The 17759-nt window shown below is 34.7% G+C and overlaps 1 protein-coding gene across 1 annotated transcript; it reads left to right on the top strand.

The window, feature by feature from the left end:
• Window positions 1–2619: 2619 nt before the first annotated feature.
• Window positions 2620–17370, top strand: LOC141684013 (autophagy-related protein 2). Its single transcript, XM_074488844.1, has 15 exons — window positions 2620–3050; window positions 5202–6295; window positions 6638–6786; window positions 7923–8086; window positions 8203–11313; window positions 11408–11520; window positions 12210–12414; window positions 13509–13622; window positions 14785–14892; window positions 14971–15103; window positions 15260–15462; window positions 16107–16303; window positions 16398–16481; window positions 16578–16761; window positions 17006–17370. Exons 1-13 carry the CDS (start codon window positions 2847–2849, stop codon window positions 16459–16461), a joined length of 5859 nt encoding a protein of 1952 aa, XP_074344945.1. The 5' UTR covers window positions 2620–2846; the 3' UTR covers window positions 16462–16481; window positions 16578–16761; window positions 17006–17370.
• Window positions 17371–17759: the final 389 nt, after the last annotated feature.

Raw genomic sequence — 17759 nt, 5'->3', positions numbered from 1 at the left:
GGAAGAAGAAAGACAAGTTTTATAATGACAAGTTTAGTGAGACTCATAAGTGGAAGGCTGGCTTGAAATTAGGTTGTATGGATGAGTTTAGAAAAACTGTGAGAGAGTATGGTATCAAGGAGAAGAGAGCTGTACATTATAATAAATGACAAGAATAGGGTCCAATGGGGATGTGAGAAAGCTTGTAGATTCTATCTCTGGTGCAGCCAGATAAATGATGAAGGCACTGTTCAAATTAAGACATGCGTGGATGATCATTTATGCACTAGGCCCTATCATAACAGGTTGGTGACAGTGAAGTACTTGGAGTCAATGTATGGTGATAGGATTATGTATAGCCCTCAATGAAAAGTCAAAGATATGATTGCCATAATTAGGGAATACTTGAAAATTGATGTCCCCAGAATTAAGTGTTCAAGGGTTAGGAAGGCTGCTCTAGAGGGTGTTTTGACAAGCTTGAAGGATCACTATTCTAGAGTGTGGGATTTTGGATTTGAAATCTTTAAAAACAATCCCAAAAACAGAGTTGAAATCATGACAAGCAAGTAACCGATAAATCTGTGAATAAGTTCAAAAGAATCTATATTTGCTATTATGCCTGAAAGAGAGTTGGAAAAATGGACGGTGGATGATTAAATTTTCTTCACCCAAAACTTAGGTTCAATACTTTTTTTATTCTATTCATTTGCTACTTTTCCTTTTTATTATTTCTTCGTTTATATTTCATATTCAGCTTATATTCTTGTTTGATTTTCCTTCGTCTCTCTTATATTTTTTTTCTTTTTATACATATATTTAACATATTCTTAAAAATTATAAACTATTTAATCATTATTCAAATAAATGAAACAATTAATAAATAAGTGATGTTTGTTAAAATTATAATTTTTTTATTTTAAAATTGAAAAATTGTAAGTTACTTTTTAATTTTAGTTGTAAGATGAAATTGATCCTCCCTAAATTTTTCTTCTGCAAACACTGCTAGGTGAGAGCATCTATCTCCACCTAGCCTTTCCAAATAGATTACAAGCATGTTTCTTCAAAAGAATATGATAAGAAAAATTCTTGAGTACCAGAAATGCTTTTTCAAAATATAAAAAAATTGCACGTTATATATGGATATATTTTACGGGGCAAGCGGTGAAATCTGTCGGGACTCATATATTCACTAGATGGTATCGTATATTTCATTATATCAGTAATGATAAAAAAAATAAAGTCATATATTACCTTTCACTTAATTTATTTTTCTCATAATTTTTTACGTGCAAGTAACAATCAGGATTATAATGATGTTGTTCTTCTAATTCCGGTAACATTATTTTTTATAATTTTGATTCTTACTCCCTATGTTACATTCATTTCTTTACATTCCAGTGAGAGGGTTCAATAACTTCTTTTTTAAAATTTTCCTTTTTTTTTGAATAAAAATTTATACATTTAATTTTTATTTTATAAACAAAAAACCGTAAAAAATAAGTTGCGGAACTATATTTTATATGCACCTTAAAATATGTGCTGAAGACTCGTGTCAGAATGTAAAGAAATGGGAGGAAGAGAGTACAATTTTGTACTTTCAAGTGTTAATTACAAATTTATTAAAATTCAAGGTTGCATTTTTTTAATTTTTAATGATTCTAGTGTAATGTTGTATTATTTATTATTATGTGGTGTCTACTCCCAATTTTTTTGATGAAATGTCATTAAAAATAATTGTTGATTTTTGGTTGATTGTACTTTGTTGATTATTATTGTGGTCTACCGTCACGTAAAAATTTATTTGTTAAAATATCGTTAGAAATAATTGTTACGTATGAGTTGATTGCAAAATTGCATTTTGTTGATTTAGAGATTTTTATCTTCCTTTCAAATTCTTTCTTTAGATGCAATTTAAGAAAGATTTTTATACTTTACATTTTATTTTAATAGCAGTATACGATCTTTCACAGATTACATTGATTTTGATTACAAATTGAATAAAGTACTAAGCAATCTGTACAACTTAAATATTTTTGAATTTCACGGTTGAAAATTTAAATATAAAATTACATTGAAGATTAAAAAATTGCATATCATATTATTAAAATACAATCTTAAAAATTCATACTTTCAAAAATTATTAAAAAATATCGTATTTAAAAAAAATCCAAAAAGTTAATATTTTTTTAAGAACTCCGACTTCTTTTTTGAGATACGAGAGTTGTTTATAATTTTCTAAAAACAAATTTTATCTTAGGTGCATAATTTGGAAAAATGAATGATTGCTCTGAACTATTTCAAACTTTAATGATCGATGTATGTTTCCACGCAAATTGGGATACCCAACTAACAGTGGAGTATTCAATCGGCTAAAATTGGCCACTTTGATTTTGACCAATTTTTTCAGAATGACTATTTTTGTTAAATTTTTTCAAAAATCGGCTATTTTTATTATTTTTTCCAAATTATAATGATTAAACAGATATAAAGCCTAATAAAAAAATATACGCACAAATTATCACTTCCACACCAAACAGAAAAGAAACTCTCATGTAATAGCATTTCTCTGTCCTAATCCTCTCATGACTCTAATCCCCCATTAATCAAACTTAAAACACCATTTAAATAAATAATCTGTATCTATCCACTTATATACATACAGATAGAAAAAACAACACGCAAAACCAGTCCAAATAATACTCGAAGTCATCTCTCTCTCAATCATTAAATCTCTCTACCTCTCTCTCTCTCTCTCTCTATTTAAAAGGCTTTATTATTATTCTTGTGTTTGTCGTTTTGATGGAAGTTCGAACTTCAATACGACGGCGTTTTGAGTAAACCAGCAAATATTAAGCCCTAATTTGAAGATGTTTTCGTGGAACATCGCGAAGTCGGCGGAGGAGATGTTCTCGCGGTGGGCGATTAAGAAGGTGTTTAAGTTTTTATTGAAGAAAAAATTAGGGCAATTTATTTTAGGTGATATTGATCTTAATCAACTTGATGTTCAACTTCGTAATGGTACGGTTCAGCTTTCTGATCTCGCGCTTAACGTTGATTATATTAATCTCAAGGTCAGGCCTCTCCTTTTGTCGATTTTCGATGTAATTGTTTGTTTTTTTTTGTTTTAGTTGAGTTTCGCAATTTTACTTGCCTGTTTTTCGAGATTAACGGAATTATTAGTTAAACGTACACGGCAGGACAGCGTATATAGAACTTGAATAGTAACAGGTACTCAATAAAATAATAGGTATAGGTAAATTAAGATTTTCGAGGATTTGGTGCAGTTTTAGTTAACATAATGATTAGTTAAACGTACATGACTGGACATCGTAAAATTTGTAGTCGATAATGAGTTTATACTTTATTTCAGTGTTAAGACTTGAATCGTTTCAGAAACTTGATAACATAAAAGTAGAGATAGGTTAGGTAATGTTTTCGAGAATTTGGTGCAATTTTAGTTAACAGAATGATTAGTTAAACTTACCTAGTAGGACATTGTGAATTGATAATCGATAATGAGTTTATGCTCTATCTCGTAATAGATACTTGATGAAATAATAGTAGAGATAGGTTAAAATTTTTGAGAATTTGGTGCAATTGTAGTTAACAGAATGATTAGCTACACGTACCATTGCAGGGCATTGTAATTTGATACTCGATAATGAGTTTATATACTTTATCTCGGTCTTATAACTTGAAATGTAACAGTTACTTGATAAAATAATAGCATAGATGAATTAGTAAATACCTTCGGTTTGAAGCTATTGATATATAGAGGTTGTAGTGTGATTGTGATATTTGAGTATTGAGAGATTTATTGAAGAGTTTGTTGATATATATCTGTATGTATGTCTGTCATGTGAATGGATTAGGTTTGGAAGTTGTATTGCAAATGCTGTCTTGTATGGCATTAGGGTTTAAGTAGAAATTTTTTGAAATCATGCGGGATATGTTGATATGCTGAAGTGAAAGTAGTAATTTATTATCTAGTCTGGAAAGTGTTCATATAGGGTTTGGAACCTGCAAAGTCTTACCGGTGTCTAAAGTTTACAATGAATATTTAATATATTCAGCAAACAAAAGCAAAAAAAGTGTGCAATTTATATTTCAGGCTAGAAATTATTAAAATAATAATATGACTGATATTTGAACAAAAGATGTTTTTAGCCATTTTTCAGTACAGAGGGATCTTAATTACGATTTTTCTTCACTCTACACGTTTAAGAATTACACTGTCAATTATTAAAACTAAAAACTTTCATCCCTCGACTTATTGAATACGTGGAACTTGGTATTATCAATCCTAGCGGAAAGTATAGGGAAACTGTTTAAATAGACAATGCTTTTTTTGCTAATGATTAAAAAAGATCTGCAAGATGTTTGGCTGGCAATTTGATGGCAAATACCTAGTTTGGTTGTATTTCTTTTCTTAGTGCTCTATCAGTTCCTTGCAATGCTTTTTGGTGTAGACTTGCAATGTAGATTCCATATCCTCTATAAGTGACAAAAAATAATTTTCTAGCTGAGTTCCTCAACATAGTGCATTTTGAACCATGATCTCATTTGTGCTGACCAAGTCTCTGCTGAGTTCTAAATACAGGATGATGATATTTTCTTATTATCACACCTTGCGTCCCTTTTGGGGACACAATTTCGGAATCTTATGCTAATAATAGTACAACATAATATAGTGAAGATATGTCTTATTTTGGCCAATTATGTCTTTAGACACAATTTTGCAGTTTCTTTATGTTAAGATATGTCAAAACCTCTAGAAAGTGAAGTGTCTACATGCAAAATATGAAAAGGAATAAGAGTATAATTTATTAATTTGTTGTATATTTTGGCCAATTATGTCTTTAGACACAATTTTGTAGTTTCTTTATGTGAAGATATGTCAAAACCTATAGAAAGTGAAGTGTCTACATGCATTATATGAAAAGGAATAAGAGTATAATTTATTAATTTGTTGTGAAGAATAGAGGTCTAGACAGGAAGATCTTTTGCTCTATTATACTTTGATATCGCAATCTTTATCCATCCTTTGGCTTATAGATTTATAGTGTAGCAGATAAACGGGTCAAGCCTCTTTGGAGGCATGTGAGTACACCCCCCTCCAAAACAAAAAACTAATTGTTTAATTTGCATGATGGATTTTCAGCTGTCATAGTAGAATGGAATGTGATCTCACAGTTATTTTATTTTTGGCTATATTTGTTCAGTTAGGTGCATTGGCTGGGCTGACTGTTAAAGAGGGATCTATTGGCTCCTTATCTGTTACAATGCCATGGAAGAGTAAAGGGTGTCAGATTGAATTGGATGAACTAGAAATTGTTCTTGGTCCAAGTGTGAAAAAATTGTTTGGGGATGGATCTGGAACATGTCTTTCAAGCCAAAGTGGTCAAGATGGTGTTGGGGATTTTAGAAGATCTGGGCCTGACATTGTGGATAACACTGTGGCTGTAGCTTCCGTGGATGTACATGAGGGAGTCAAAACCATTGCAAAGATGGTAAAGTGGCTGCTTACTAGTTTCAATGTACGAATTAAGAAACTCATAATTGCAGTTGATCCCTATTTAGAAGAAAAGAAGAAAAATGAATTATGTAGGAGCTTGGTACTGCGCATAGCTGAAGTAGAATGTGGGACAGGTACTTCCGAAGAGAATAATTCTGATAACCAAGTGAAAGCTGATACAGTTCTTGGGTTAAATCAACTGACGAACTTTGTTAAATTTCACGGTGCAATTCTTGAGTTTCTTCGAATGGATGATGACTTTGTCAAGCAGTCAGCTGTTCCATGTGCTCCAGGAACAGCTTCCACTGAATTGTTTAACACGTGTTGTTCATCAGATGCCACGACTTCAATTATTACTGGGGAAAAAGGTGGATTCTCAGGGACTATGAAATTAAGTATACCTTGGAAAAATGGTTCATTGGATATCCGCAAAGTGGATGCAGATGTTAGTATCGACCCACTGGAATTAAGATTTCAACCGAGTTCCATTAAATGCCTTTTACATTTGTTTGAAGTTTATAGAGATTTGGGTGAAAGTGGTAAGGATCAGATGCATAACATGGAAAATGAGTCGGTTTACCATAATGCAATATCTAATTCTCTTACAAATACTGTTGGATCTTATACTACTGAGAAATTAGTGTCGAACCATGGATATTCTTCCAACCTCTCCCCCTCTTTTGGAAGGGACACGACACTAGATACTTTGCTACCAGGATCTCATGTTATATCCGATTGGGTGACATCTTCGAGTAGAAAGCAGAGGGACAATACTGATGCAGAACCAGATTTTGGGGCCAGGTTAGTATCCTCTAATTTTCCCTTGTTAAAGGTGCACCAGGAAATTTTATGAATTACTAACAGTCCTATGTTATGCTAATTGCTAGATTGCCATCTTTTAAAATGCTTGGATGTTCGTTTTTTTGTCAATTTTTTTAGCAATTCAAATTCACCCAAGATTGATTTTTTGTTTGTTTGGTACATTATCCATGTAATGCTCATGAGGTATCTGCTCTTAGTTTGATTGTTTCTAAACTAGTATGTTTTTTGGTGCATTATATCTCTAACGCAATGTTAAAGTAGATCTCTATTGATATCAATATGCTAAAAAGTGCTAAATATTTCATTAATGTCTACTTGCAGCGTGGATCAATTTTTTGAATGTTTTGATGAATTGAGGACTTCTCAGTCAGCTTTGGGAAACAGTGGAATGTGGAACTGGACATGTTCTGTTTTCAGTGCAATAACTGCTGCATCCAACCTTGAATCTGGATCTTTGCATATTCCCACTGGTACATTGTTATTCATGCATACCTCCTGTATTTGAATGTACTATTGTATGGTTACCAGCAAGCCTTTTTCCTAATTTAAAGTCTTTTTTATATTTTTAAACCGAGGTGACTTATATTGTCAGTTGTATATTTTAAGAATTGATGTCACAGATGCTTTTATGAAGTATTGAAGTTTATCTATTTTAGCTGCTGCATCTGATTTTGTTGTCAATAGATTTCAGTTGGCTGTACCTGAAGAATTGATGTCGCAAATGCTTTTATGAAGTATTGAAGTTTATCTATTTTGGCTGCTGCATCTGATTTTGTTGTCAATAGGTTTCAGTTGGCTGTACCTTGAGTTACAGCCAAATATATGTAGTCAAAACTGCATAATTAGTCAGGAATTGAAGTGGAGGTATAGATTAATGAGAAAACATAGGAATACATAATTACTGAAGAAAAGCCTGAAGTTGGCTTTCACACAAACCACATTTAAAGGAGATCCTACATAATGAACTTGGACAATACTAACTGTAATGAAATGTTAACATTTTTACTTATTGTAATTACATCTAATCAGGTGACTCGGCAACAATTTTTAAGAGCAGAATGATAATTACCCTGATTGTGCAAACAATAGATGGAATTATCATCCAAATCCAAAGATTCTCTCACCAAGTATTTATTGTCATTGTGTTCTTAATAGACAAGACAGCCTAATACCCTGTGCAACAAGTAGTTATTAAAGATCTTATCATCAAGTATTGAAACTTCGCATACTTGGTTGTTATTGTAACTTGTAAGATAGTAGTTTTTGTAAACGTGAAGTTCTGATGCCTGCCCTTTCTGGAGAAATTTTTAACTTGTTTAGTGACGTGCTATTCCTAGACTAGTTGCAAAAGTTTGTGAAGCTTGTGATTCTTTCATGTGTTATTGACGAAGGAATTGGTACTGTTCCCATATTCACGTACCTGGAATACAATTGTATGTATATTTTTATATAAAACACTCCGTTGATAAGTGTGGTCGCAATGATTTCTGCTGCCTTAGAAAGTTTATGGCTGATGTATGCTGACATGTTTGTTCTGGAGAATCTGTTGTATATTTCTTCTATATTTTGTAGTAACTAATCGGCATCCTTACATATGTCCTCACAGAACAAAAGCATGTTGAAACCAATTTTAAGGCAAGCATTGCTGGCGTTACACTTCTTTTTTCATTTGTTGATGAAGATCCGGAACATCTACATAATCAAACAAAAGCTCGTCCATTTGTTCATTATTTAAGTGCAAAATTCCAGAACACTCTTTTCATCTTGCAGGTATGGTTTACCGCTCCCCCTACCTCCTTTTTGCGTTGAAACTCTTTTGTAAATCCCATTTTTTTCATTTTTAAATATATTTGGTACTAACCTCAGACATATGACAAGGTCAACAGGTATGTCCTCGAGAAATGAATATTAAAGCAACGGTGGAGCATTTTGAACTATCTGATCACTTCAGTAGTGGCAATGACATTGAATATAGTGATCTGAAAGGGTACGATGATGATATAGAAACTCAGGTTACATCCATTGCAAAATTGCAATCGGCAGTTGAAGCTTCTTTTCCTACAAGTTCACCAGCTAAGTATTATAGTTGTGCAAAATCGGCCAACTCTGTCATTACAGATATTCCGTATAGTGTTGACACCAGGCATGGTGGAAGTATATATAGGAGTGATGTAGTCAAGGTCACCTTGCTCAGAACGTCAGGTGTGATTGATTGCCTATGTACCGTAACCTTTGGTTCATCCAGTCAAGTGATGGGGGCTACCTCTTTTTCACTGAAATTGCCACCTTTTGTGTTCTGGCTGAATTTTCGTTTGGTAAGTTTGATACTAGATGTACTGAAGCAACCTGGAGTTTCTGTTGGAATGACAAGCACACGTAGTGGATCTTTGGATGAGAAATGTGATGTTGAGTCGATGTCTTCATTTCGAGAGAAAGTGGATAAGAAATCTTGCCCTCAAGTCAGCACCTCATCTCCGACTGAAAGACTGAAAGGCAATGTGTTACTTTCAAATGCAAGAATAATACTCTGTTTCCCTGTAGAGACAAGTGGAGATTTTAGATGTTACAGTTGCTGGGATCAATTTATTGCTGTTGACATTTTTTCATTAGCGAATTCGAGAGAAGAAAAGGTACAAGTGAGCAATCGCCCCACTGTGGATAGATCTAAGAAGTGGCACTCTTTGGCATCTTCATGTTCTTTGCATTTGAATTTTGGTAACTTGGGTATATATCTTATTACAGCAGCTTCCACCGAAAGTATTGGAAGTGATTCTGGCACGAAGAATCATAAATTCTTAAACCAAAATATTGTATCTATCAGTGACCAAGCCAGGCGTTTTTCTGTTTTGAGTATGTTCTGGCAGGATAATTATTTGACTGGTCCTTGGATAGCAAAGAAGGCCAGGCTGTTGGCCACGTCAGGGGATTCAAGTAGAAGGGAGAAGTCTGTGGGACGTAGTCATCATTTTGCCTCAGTAACTACTGTTAAAGATGTGGAAGGCATAGAAACCCATAACCGAGAGGAGATAATTTTAAGTTCTTCATTTATTCTGCATGCACATGTTGCTCCTATGATGGTTATGTTAGACAGTTCTCAGTACAAAACCCTGAATTGTCTTCTCAGTCAATTGATTGATTGGTTCTCATGTTTGGCCTCTAATCCAGCTGATGGAAAGTTAGAATCTTTTGCACCACAAACATCCATGCTCGTGGAATGCGATTTTCTAGAATTTCAAGTGAAGCTGGAAGCAAATGAAAGTATCAAAGGTTCGCCAGAGAATGAACTTCCTGGTTGTTGGCATAGCTTTACACTGCAAATTCAAAAGCTTGAGTTGCTATCTGTTTCAAACGTTGGTGGAATCAGCGACTCCAGTTTATTCTGGCTAGGACATGGCATGGGCAATTTGTGGGGTTCCGTTACTTCAGTTCCAGCTAAAGAGTTTCTTTTAATCTCCTGCAACAACTCTACCAGAGGACGTGGTGATGGAGATGGTTCAAATATATTATCCTCGAGGACGTCAGGATCTGATATTGTGCATTTCTGGGATTCAGTGAATTATCATAGTCAAACATCTGTAACAATTAGATGTGGTACTATTACTGCAATAGGCGGTCGTTTGGATTGGCTAGATTCAGTTTTCTCCTTTTTCAGTTTACCGTCTCCTGAAACAGAGCAAGCAGGAGATGCCAATCATCAGAAGGAAAATTCTGAGGGAAATGACCCATGTGGAACTTCATTTGTTGTTAACCTGATAGATATTGGTTTGGGTTATGAGCCTTACTTGGGACACTTTGCAGGTGCTGCTAATGCAAATGAAAAATATTTTGGTTGTCTCTTAGCAGCATCTTCCTTTAGTATCTCAAATTCAGTGTTTTCTAATTCTCTTGAGAGGGAGTACAAGATTAGAGTGCAGGAATTGGGTCTACTTCTTTGTCCAGTATTTGGGCTCAAGAGTATCGGCAGCTCTTCTAGTGTACAAAATCTCCGAAAACATGGCTATGTTAAAGTTGCACAGGAGTCACATATAGAAGCAATTCTAAGAATGAACTGCATAAATGGTCACCTCTGGGAGTTCGAGTGTACTGAATCTCACATTATCTTAAATACTTGTCATGATACAGCTTCTGCTTTGATTCGCCTGTCAGCTCAACTGCAGCAGCTTTTTGCTCCTGACGTGGAGGAATCAATCGTGCACTTGCAAAACCGATGGAATAGCATTCAGCAGACACATGTGAACAATGAAGTTGGCAGTGGAAGTTCTTACTCCAGCCTATCCCCTTCTCAAGTGAATGTGTCACATGGGCATACAATGAGTGTACCTGGTGCAGTTAACTTAATGGATGAGATTCGTGAAAATGCTTTTCAACTGAATCCATATGGGAATGTGGACCCTGATAGTGGATTAAAAACTTCCACTTCTCTTGATGCTGGTTGTCCTGGAGTAGCAAATAATATTTATTCTAAAGACTGTCCAGAGTTTATAGAAGAGTATTTCCTATCTGATGTATTGCCTCAGTCGGGTTTTTCAGAAAAACAACTGATGAGTGAAGTTCTTAAAAACAAACCTAGTAAATTGAAGGACAAGGAAGTTCAAAGAGGAAAAAGCGGATGGTACGGTGATGTCTCATTAAAGATTCGAGAAAACCATGTCTCTGAAATCAGTAAGAAAAATCGTCTAAAGCAAAATGAAAAACATGAGAGTTCTAATCAGACTAAACTTGACGGACACAATAAAGTAAAGGGGAATGCCATTCTTAAAAACTTCAATGTCACATGGAGAATGTGTACTGGTTCGAGCTGGCAAAACAGTCATAATAGTGATCAACATCTGGGGAATTCTGGAAGGGGTACAATTCCTCATTTGGAGCTTTTGCTGTCCGGGTTAGAGTTAAAATATGACGCGTTTCCTGATGGTGATGTATGTGTATCCAAGCTATCTTTATCGATTCTTGATTTTCGGTTGGATGACGTTAGTAAAGATGCTCCATGGAAACTGGTACTATAATCTGCTGAATTCATGTGGTTCCTCTTGCTTTTATTTTCTTCTTGAATCTTGGCGCTAATTTATATATTATAATTTCACTGTCTAGGTCCTCGGCTATTATCACTCAAAAGATCATCCAAGAGAATCATCTTCGAAGTCATTGAAGCTGAATCTAGAAGCTGTCCGACCACATCCCTCAACCCCGCTTGAGGAATATCGGTATGCATGACGTCTTTGTCAACGCAATATCTGGTGGTTGTTTCATATCTATTTGTTATGGTCCTGTACAACGTTTTTAAGGATATTTCTATTTTTCTCTTTAGGTACAAGTCTCTAGGGCTAGAAACCGGAAAAACAATTCAGTTGGTTCTAATTAATTCTCCAGCATTGCATCGTGTGTATAACCTAGTAGGATTGATAAAAGGAGATTAGATTCATGTTGGTTTTAATGGGAAGTTTGATTCAATAATAGGGAAATTAGTGGTAAGAGTGTGAAAGTTTCTTACTTTTTTAGCTGTTCAGGTTCATAAAGTGGGGGTAATGTATATTGAGTGAACTGCTCACAAAAAAAATAAAGTAGAGTATAGAGAACATGCACACCTATGTGTACGCATATTAATCAGCTGCTGTTACTAGCAAGTTGTTTCTTCAAGTGCTACTGATTGTTTGTTCCAACACTTTATAAAGAACCTGATGATTCTTAGCTGACGAGCTCAAATTCTATTAATCTTATTGGTTTTCTATAGACTACTTTTGCTGCATATGTTAAGCTTTTGTCTACCTAGGAAAGAAGTTGTATCAGTAGATAGTTGCGAACCGAGCATCTAAATGCCTTTGGTCTTTATATAATATAACTTAATTCATTTTTATTTGAAAGTTTACTTTATTTAATGTTGTTGATCTTCCAGGTTACGAATCAGTCTCCTTCCTATACTATTGCATCTCCATCAGCGTCAACTGGACTTTCTAATCAGCTTCTTTGGAGAAAAAGACCCACTGGTTGACCCACTGCCAAGTTCTGCTCAATGTTTAGGTGAACCAAGGCTACAAAGAGAAGGTCCAAGATTTGGGGGTCAGAACATCAATGAGGAAGCATTGCTTCCCTATTTTCAGGTGAGTACACTCGCTCATTTAGGGCACATACAAAGTCATGAAAATTCACAGTAATCATACAGCCACACGCATAAACACATCTGTGTAAAGATATTTATTAAGGTCTCGTACTATAAATACAAGCTGTATTGTGTTTGTAGTCACGATTGTGACTTTCACCAGAATCAGAGTATAGTCAAAAATATTTTTGAATTTGTACTTACTAGGCTTGTATAATGTTTTGATAGAAATTAGTTGGCTTAATTATAACTTAAACCCCAAAGTATGATATAATGTACACACACACCCTTAAAGAAAAAAGGCATACACATCAACCCCTAATGTATCAAATGTATGCATCATGACCCTTACTTCATCCAAAGTTTTGGATTCTGATATGTCACATTTTCAGGTAAATTTCGGGGGTAGAAAATTGTTTTTTCTCTCCAAAGTCTTAAGTCAATTTCCCGTCCAACACATTAACCTCTCTCCTATATTACATGATATGTATATGTCTAATTTATTTTCTGAGATAACCCTCACACGTTACCTAACATTTAGCGATTTAGGAGTGTTTGTTGGAGGAAGGGTCAAGATATACACATTCAATACATAACGGGTAGATGTGTACAACTTTTTTCTTTAAGGGTTTATGTGTACACATCATCATACTTCAAGGTTTAAGTTGTAACTAAGCGAAATTAGTTATATTAAACTGTTGCTATTTTTAGTAGCTTCAGTGTATTCTACCGTGGAAGTATTTACTCTGAAGATGACAAATGAAACGGTTTGAAACTTTGACAGAGATATATTCTATTATACAACTCCACTAAGGCTTCACCTGGTAACACATATTTAAACACGACGAGGTATCTATAACTTTTTACGACTAAATGTCTGTCTAGCCAAGAAAGTGGTTGGATCAACCTTGTGTATTTGGTAAGCACTCTAGAAGAAACCTAATAAATTAATAGGCACGACCATGTAAAATGACATACCGCTCTAAATAATTCCCTTACTGAGTATTGAAACTGAACTCTTTGTGTTATATCATAGCTTCGACCACTTCTATAGGTTTATGTGTATTCGCTAATAAAACTTACTTGCTTTTTCAGAAGTTTGATATTCTTCCTTTCACCATTCGGGTGGACTACAGTCCCTGCCATGTGGACCTGGCTGCTTTAAGTGGAGGAAAATATGTGGAGCTTGTAAATCTGTTTCCTTGGAAGGTGATAATGTCACCTATCATTTGATATTTTTTCTGCATGCTCTTAATAACAACACAGAATGCATGGTTTTATTGACCTAGGACCATATCAAAGTTATAAAAGGTCCTTGTATTGGTTAGTCTAATGACCTCCGATCATGTTGAGATTAGTTGTGCTTCTTTAATAGATGTAATCAGGTTGGTTATTTTCTAGTATTCTTCCCATCAAGTCAAAGTTGGAACTACAACTAAATTGTAGTTCATAAAGGTAATTAATGAATTATTCTTCACCTTGGATGTTACTCTCTCCGTCCCATCCAGCCGTTGACAATTGATTCTTAACTTCATAATTCTATGTTAATTTGCAAATTTTGTTTTCATTTACTCATAAATTACATACATTTATGTTTCAAAATTGTTCATCGTTGTTCCCTGCTTCTGATTTTTAATTAACTACCATGAGAAGGCAACATTCTGTCTTGCTGTAATTCACTGTTTGTCATAGACTTCTTTTATTGTTGTCGAGGAATAACTTTGCTTTGAGTTATTCCAAAGTCCTCTGTGATTGCCGCTGGGTATCGGACTTAACTACTGGTTTCCTTTTTAAGATGATTCTGTTTCTGTACCAATATAGTTACGTTCTGTTCACTAATCGGTAAAATCTGATTTTTGAAACCAATGATAGTAATTGTTCTGTATTTTTCTCATGATTTATAGCTTTAATTATTCTCACGGTGACACTTATTTCAGAAATTATCATCTTATGTTGGAGTCAGTTTTTCTGAAATAAGTTGCCTCTTAATGTCTGTTAAAGATTATAAGATCCTGTTCCAGCTTTTCTCTAACACCTTAAGGTTTTGGAGCGACTCGTTACTTAACATGGTATCAGAGCTCGATTTAGGGAGGGAATCGGGTTCGATTCCTCTCACCCACACTTATTTAACTTAAATATTTGTTTGTATTGTTGTTAGTATTGGTTATATTTGTTGTTTTACTTAACAATGTCCTTGCATGTTGGAAAGTAAGAAGTCAATCTATTATTTCCTGATACCAACTGTTTTTGACACAAAAGGATGGGCATGTCTTTTCAGAGTTTAAGAATTGTGAATTCAATGCCAAGTTGCTCTTCAAAGTCTATTCTGATTTATTAAGGTTCTTACTTCACACTATGAACTAAATCGCAGGGGGTTGAACTGCATCTCAAACGCGTCCAGGGTAAGGGAGTTTATGGCTGGAATTGCATATGTGAAACGATAATAGGGGAGTGGTTGGAAGACATTTCCCAAAATCAGGTTCGAGCTGTAACTGTTAAGCTTATGAAATATCATGCTGCTACTCTTACAATATTTCCAACTAATCATATTTTACAGGTTCGTAAATTGTTAAAAGGACTTCCTCCCATTCGATCCTTGGTTTCTGTGGGTTCTGGTGCAGCAAAGCTGGTTTCCTTGCCTGTGAAGAACTACAAGAAGGATCATAGAATATTAAAGGGAATGCAAAGAGGTAAAACTATTGACTGACAATCTTTTGTTCTTTGCGAAAATTTGTCATGAATGAATTTTTTTATCTGGAAGCCGAATGCCTGAGTTTTTTTGGTTGCTATCGTACATGCCCATCAGAAATTTCTAATTACATGTCAATAATCATTGACTGCAATAGGTACAATTGCATTCCTCAGAAGCATTTCAGTTGAGGCCATTGGATTAGGAGTACATTTGGCAGCGGGGACCCATGAGATCCTCCTGCAAACAGAATACTTACTTGCCAACATTCCACCGACTGTACCATGGCCTTTAGAAAGCAAACTAAATAGTAATGTAAGGTCTAATCAGCCTAGTGATGCCCTGCAAGGAATTAAACAGGTAGGAATCTTTACTCCCCATTTTCATATGTCAGTTTAAGTTCATTTTTTTAATGTTTCCAAGTGATTATTGATCAGTGGAAAGCCAATAGTATACTTTTAACTTCTTTCTTCAATTTCACTTGGGTCCATTATCTAATTCTTAAAGACCTACATAAATTGCGGAAGTCTATAATCTGCATTCATTTAATAAATTATTTCTACCATGAAATCATTCAGAACATTGGTTGTGGGATTTGCAGACATAGGATCCTGATTCTTCATTTGATCTCACTTTTGCAAGGCACTTAAGTTTAAATTTTAGTGCACCTTTCTGTGTGAATGATAGCCTAATGTTCATGTATCACATTCTGGGAAGTAGAATCCCTTGGACCTGTATAGTAACAGAAGAACTAGGTGGCCTAAGAATTGGATGCATCAATATCAACTCTTTTAGCTGCTTGATCACTGTGCAAGACCCTGTCAGGTTTCTGGAATTTGGAGCCTTGGTCATATTTAATGAATGCGACTGTGGTGTTGAATGACTATGAGTTTTCTTTTCCTTTTGCTGTTAATCTTCTTTCCCCTAGAGATAATTTGATAGAATTTATGTCTCTTGTGAAGCATAAATAAACTCCTGAGACATGACATTTCTTTTTGTAATAGGCTTATGAGAGTATAAGTGATGGCTTAGGAAAATCTGCTGCAGCTTTGGTTCAAAGTCCCTTAAAAAAATATCAACGTGGTGCTGGTGTAGGATCTGCTCTGGCCACTGCTGTTCAAGCAGCTCCTGCAGCTGCCATAGCTCCGGCTTCAGCTGCTGCACGTGCTGTGCATTGTGCTCTTCTTGGTGTGAGGAATAGGTAATTCTCCCTCCTTATTCCTGAGTCTTCTTATAATCAACAGTTGGACTATGGATTTCATAACTGGTCACTGCTGATGTGTAAAAATATGCAGCCTTGATCTCGAGCGCAAAAAAGAGTCCATCGATAAATATTCAGGAATACCCCATCCAATGTAGACCATATCACTCATATTTTGGTATGTATATGTTGTCTGTGATTCATTTCTGTTAATTACCTATGTTTTTGTTTGATTATGTACACTACTTATAGTTCATAACTGATATTTCTTTAGGTTCGTATCTAACATCATGGCAATGGAGTTTGTTATATCTTCTGATATGCACTCAGAATTTCGTACTGTCAAGATATTGTGAAGAATTTTTAATCTCAGTGACAAAAGAACAGCTCCAAGAGGCACTATCAAGGAAAAGCTTGTTTTGTTACAGAGGCGGAAATGTGGAATGTTCTTGTATTATGTGAGTTTTATAGTTGGTCTATGTTTTTTACTTTATAATACATTAATTAATACTATGCCTCTTCTGGATCTCTGTCTGGTTATTCTGCTCATGCTATGGCACACTGCATTTTTTTTATTGCACTAGAGCTTTTGAATATTCCTTGTTGCTATGCACTACTTTGACATACACGAGGCATCAAATAATCCTCAAGTCTGTATTATGCGAAAACATAATATGCTCAAGCTTCATATCATTCTTGCAGATGTACAAAATTGTATAGCCAGTATACATATAGAGCCATTAAGCAAATATTGTCCTGTTTGAAGTGAAGATTGAAGACGGGATCCTGTGAAAATAGTAAGTTTTTGTACATACTTATTATACACGAAGCCAAGATAGAGCCTTGTAAATACAGTCATTCAGTATGCAGTATAGATATATTTAGACATTGTCATTCTTTTAAAGACCCTATATTCATTGACAACATTCTTTTGTACATAAGTAATCAAATATTGTTTGAATGAACATTTTAGGGATCCTCCGATTGTGTGGATGTTCCCAAATTATTTCTCGTCACATTAGGTTAGAGTTGAGATGAAATGCATTTTGTTCCCCATTTTCGTCATATATCATATATTTTGTGTTCATGTGGTAGACTGGTAGCCGATAGGTGATATACGACTACAATTATAGATTAAGTTGAAGTGTTCAACAACTTCAACTCCACGGACAATAAGACTAGAAAATGACAGCTTCGGATATAATGAATGTTCCTACTAGTTTCAATCCCTGTACTGTAGTATTCTGGTGTTTACATTGTAAACCAAAATTTGACTATAATCAAGTTCATTCATTGTTAAGGTACCCCCGTCTTACTAAACATCAAAAGAACAAAAGATCATGTCTTGTTCATTAATTGTTATGCTTAAAGAACAACAGCAACCTTAAAAATAAATGAGATCTATGATCTCTTTCTGTCTAGTTATTTGATAGCACTTGAACAAAATTAACTGGAA

The sequence above is a fragment of the Apium graveolens genome, chromosome 9, assembly GCF_009905375.1.
Source record: "Apium graveolens cultivar Ventura chromosome 9, ASM990537v1, whole genome shotgun sequence".
Lineage (NCBI taxonomy): Eukaryota > Viridiplantae > Streptophyta > Magnoliopsida > Apiales > Apiaceae > Apium > Apium graveolens.
This window is presented reverse-complemented; position numbering and strand designations above follow the sequence as displayed.

What these genes read in the sequence shown, in the direction of transcription:
- LOC141684013 (XM_074488844.1), top strand. Translation starts at nt 2,847, where the DNA reads ATGTTTTCGTGGAACATCGCGAAGTCGGCGGAGGAGATGTTCTCGCGG. An exon ending in ACACTCTTTTCATCTTGCAG is followed by an intron (nt 8,087 to 8,202) that starts GTATGGTTTACC and finishes CAAGGTCAACAG; the next exon opens with GTATGTCCTCGAGAAATGAA. An exon ending in TAAATCTGTTTCCTTGGAAG is followed by an intron (nt 13,623 to 14,784) that starts GTGATAATGTCA and finishes ACTAAATCGCAG; the next exon opens with GGGGTTGAACTGCATCTCAA.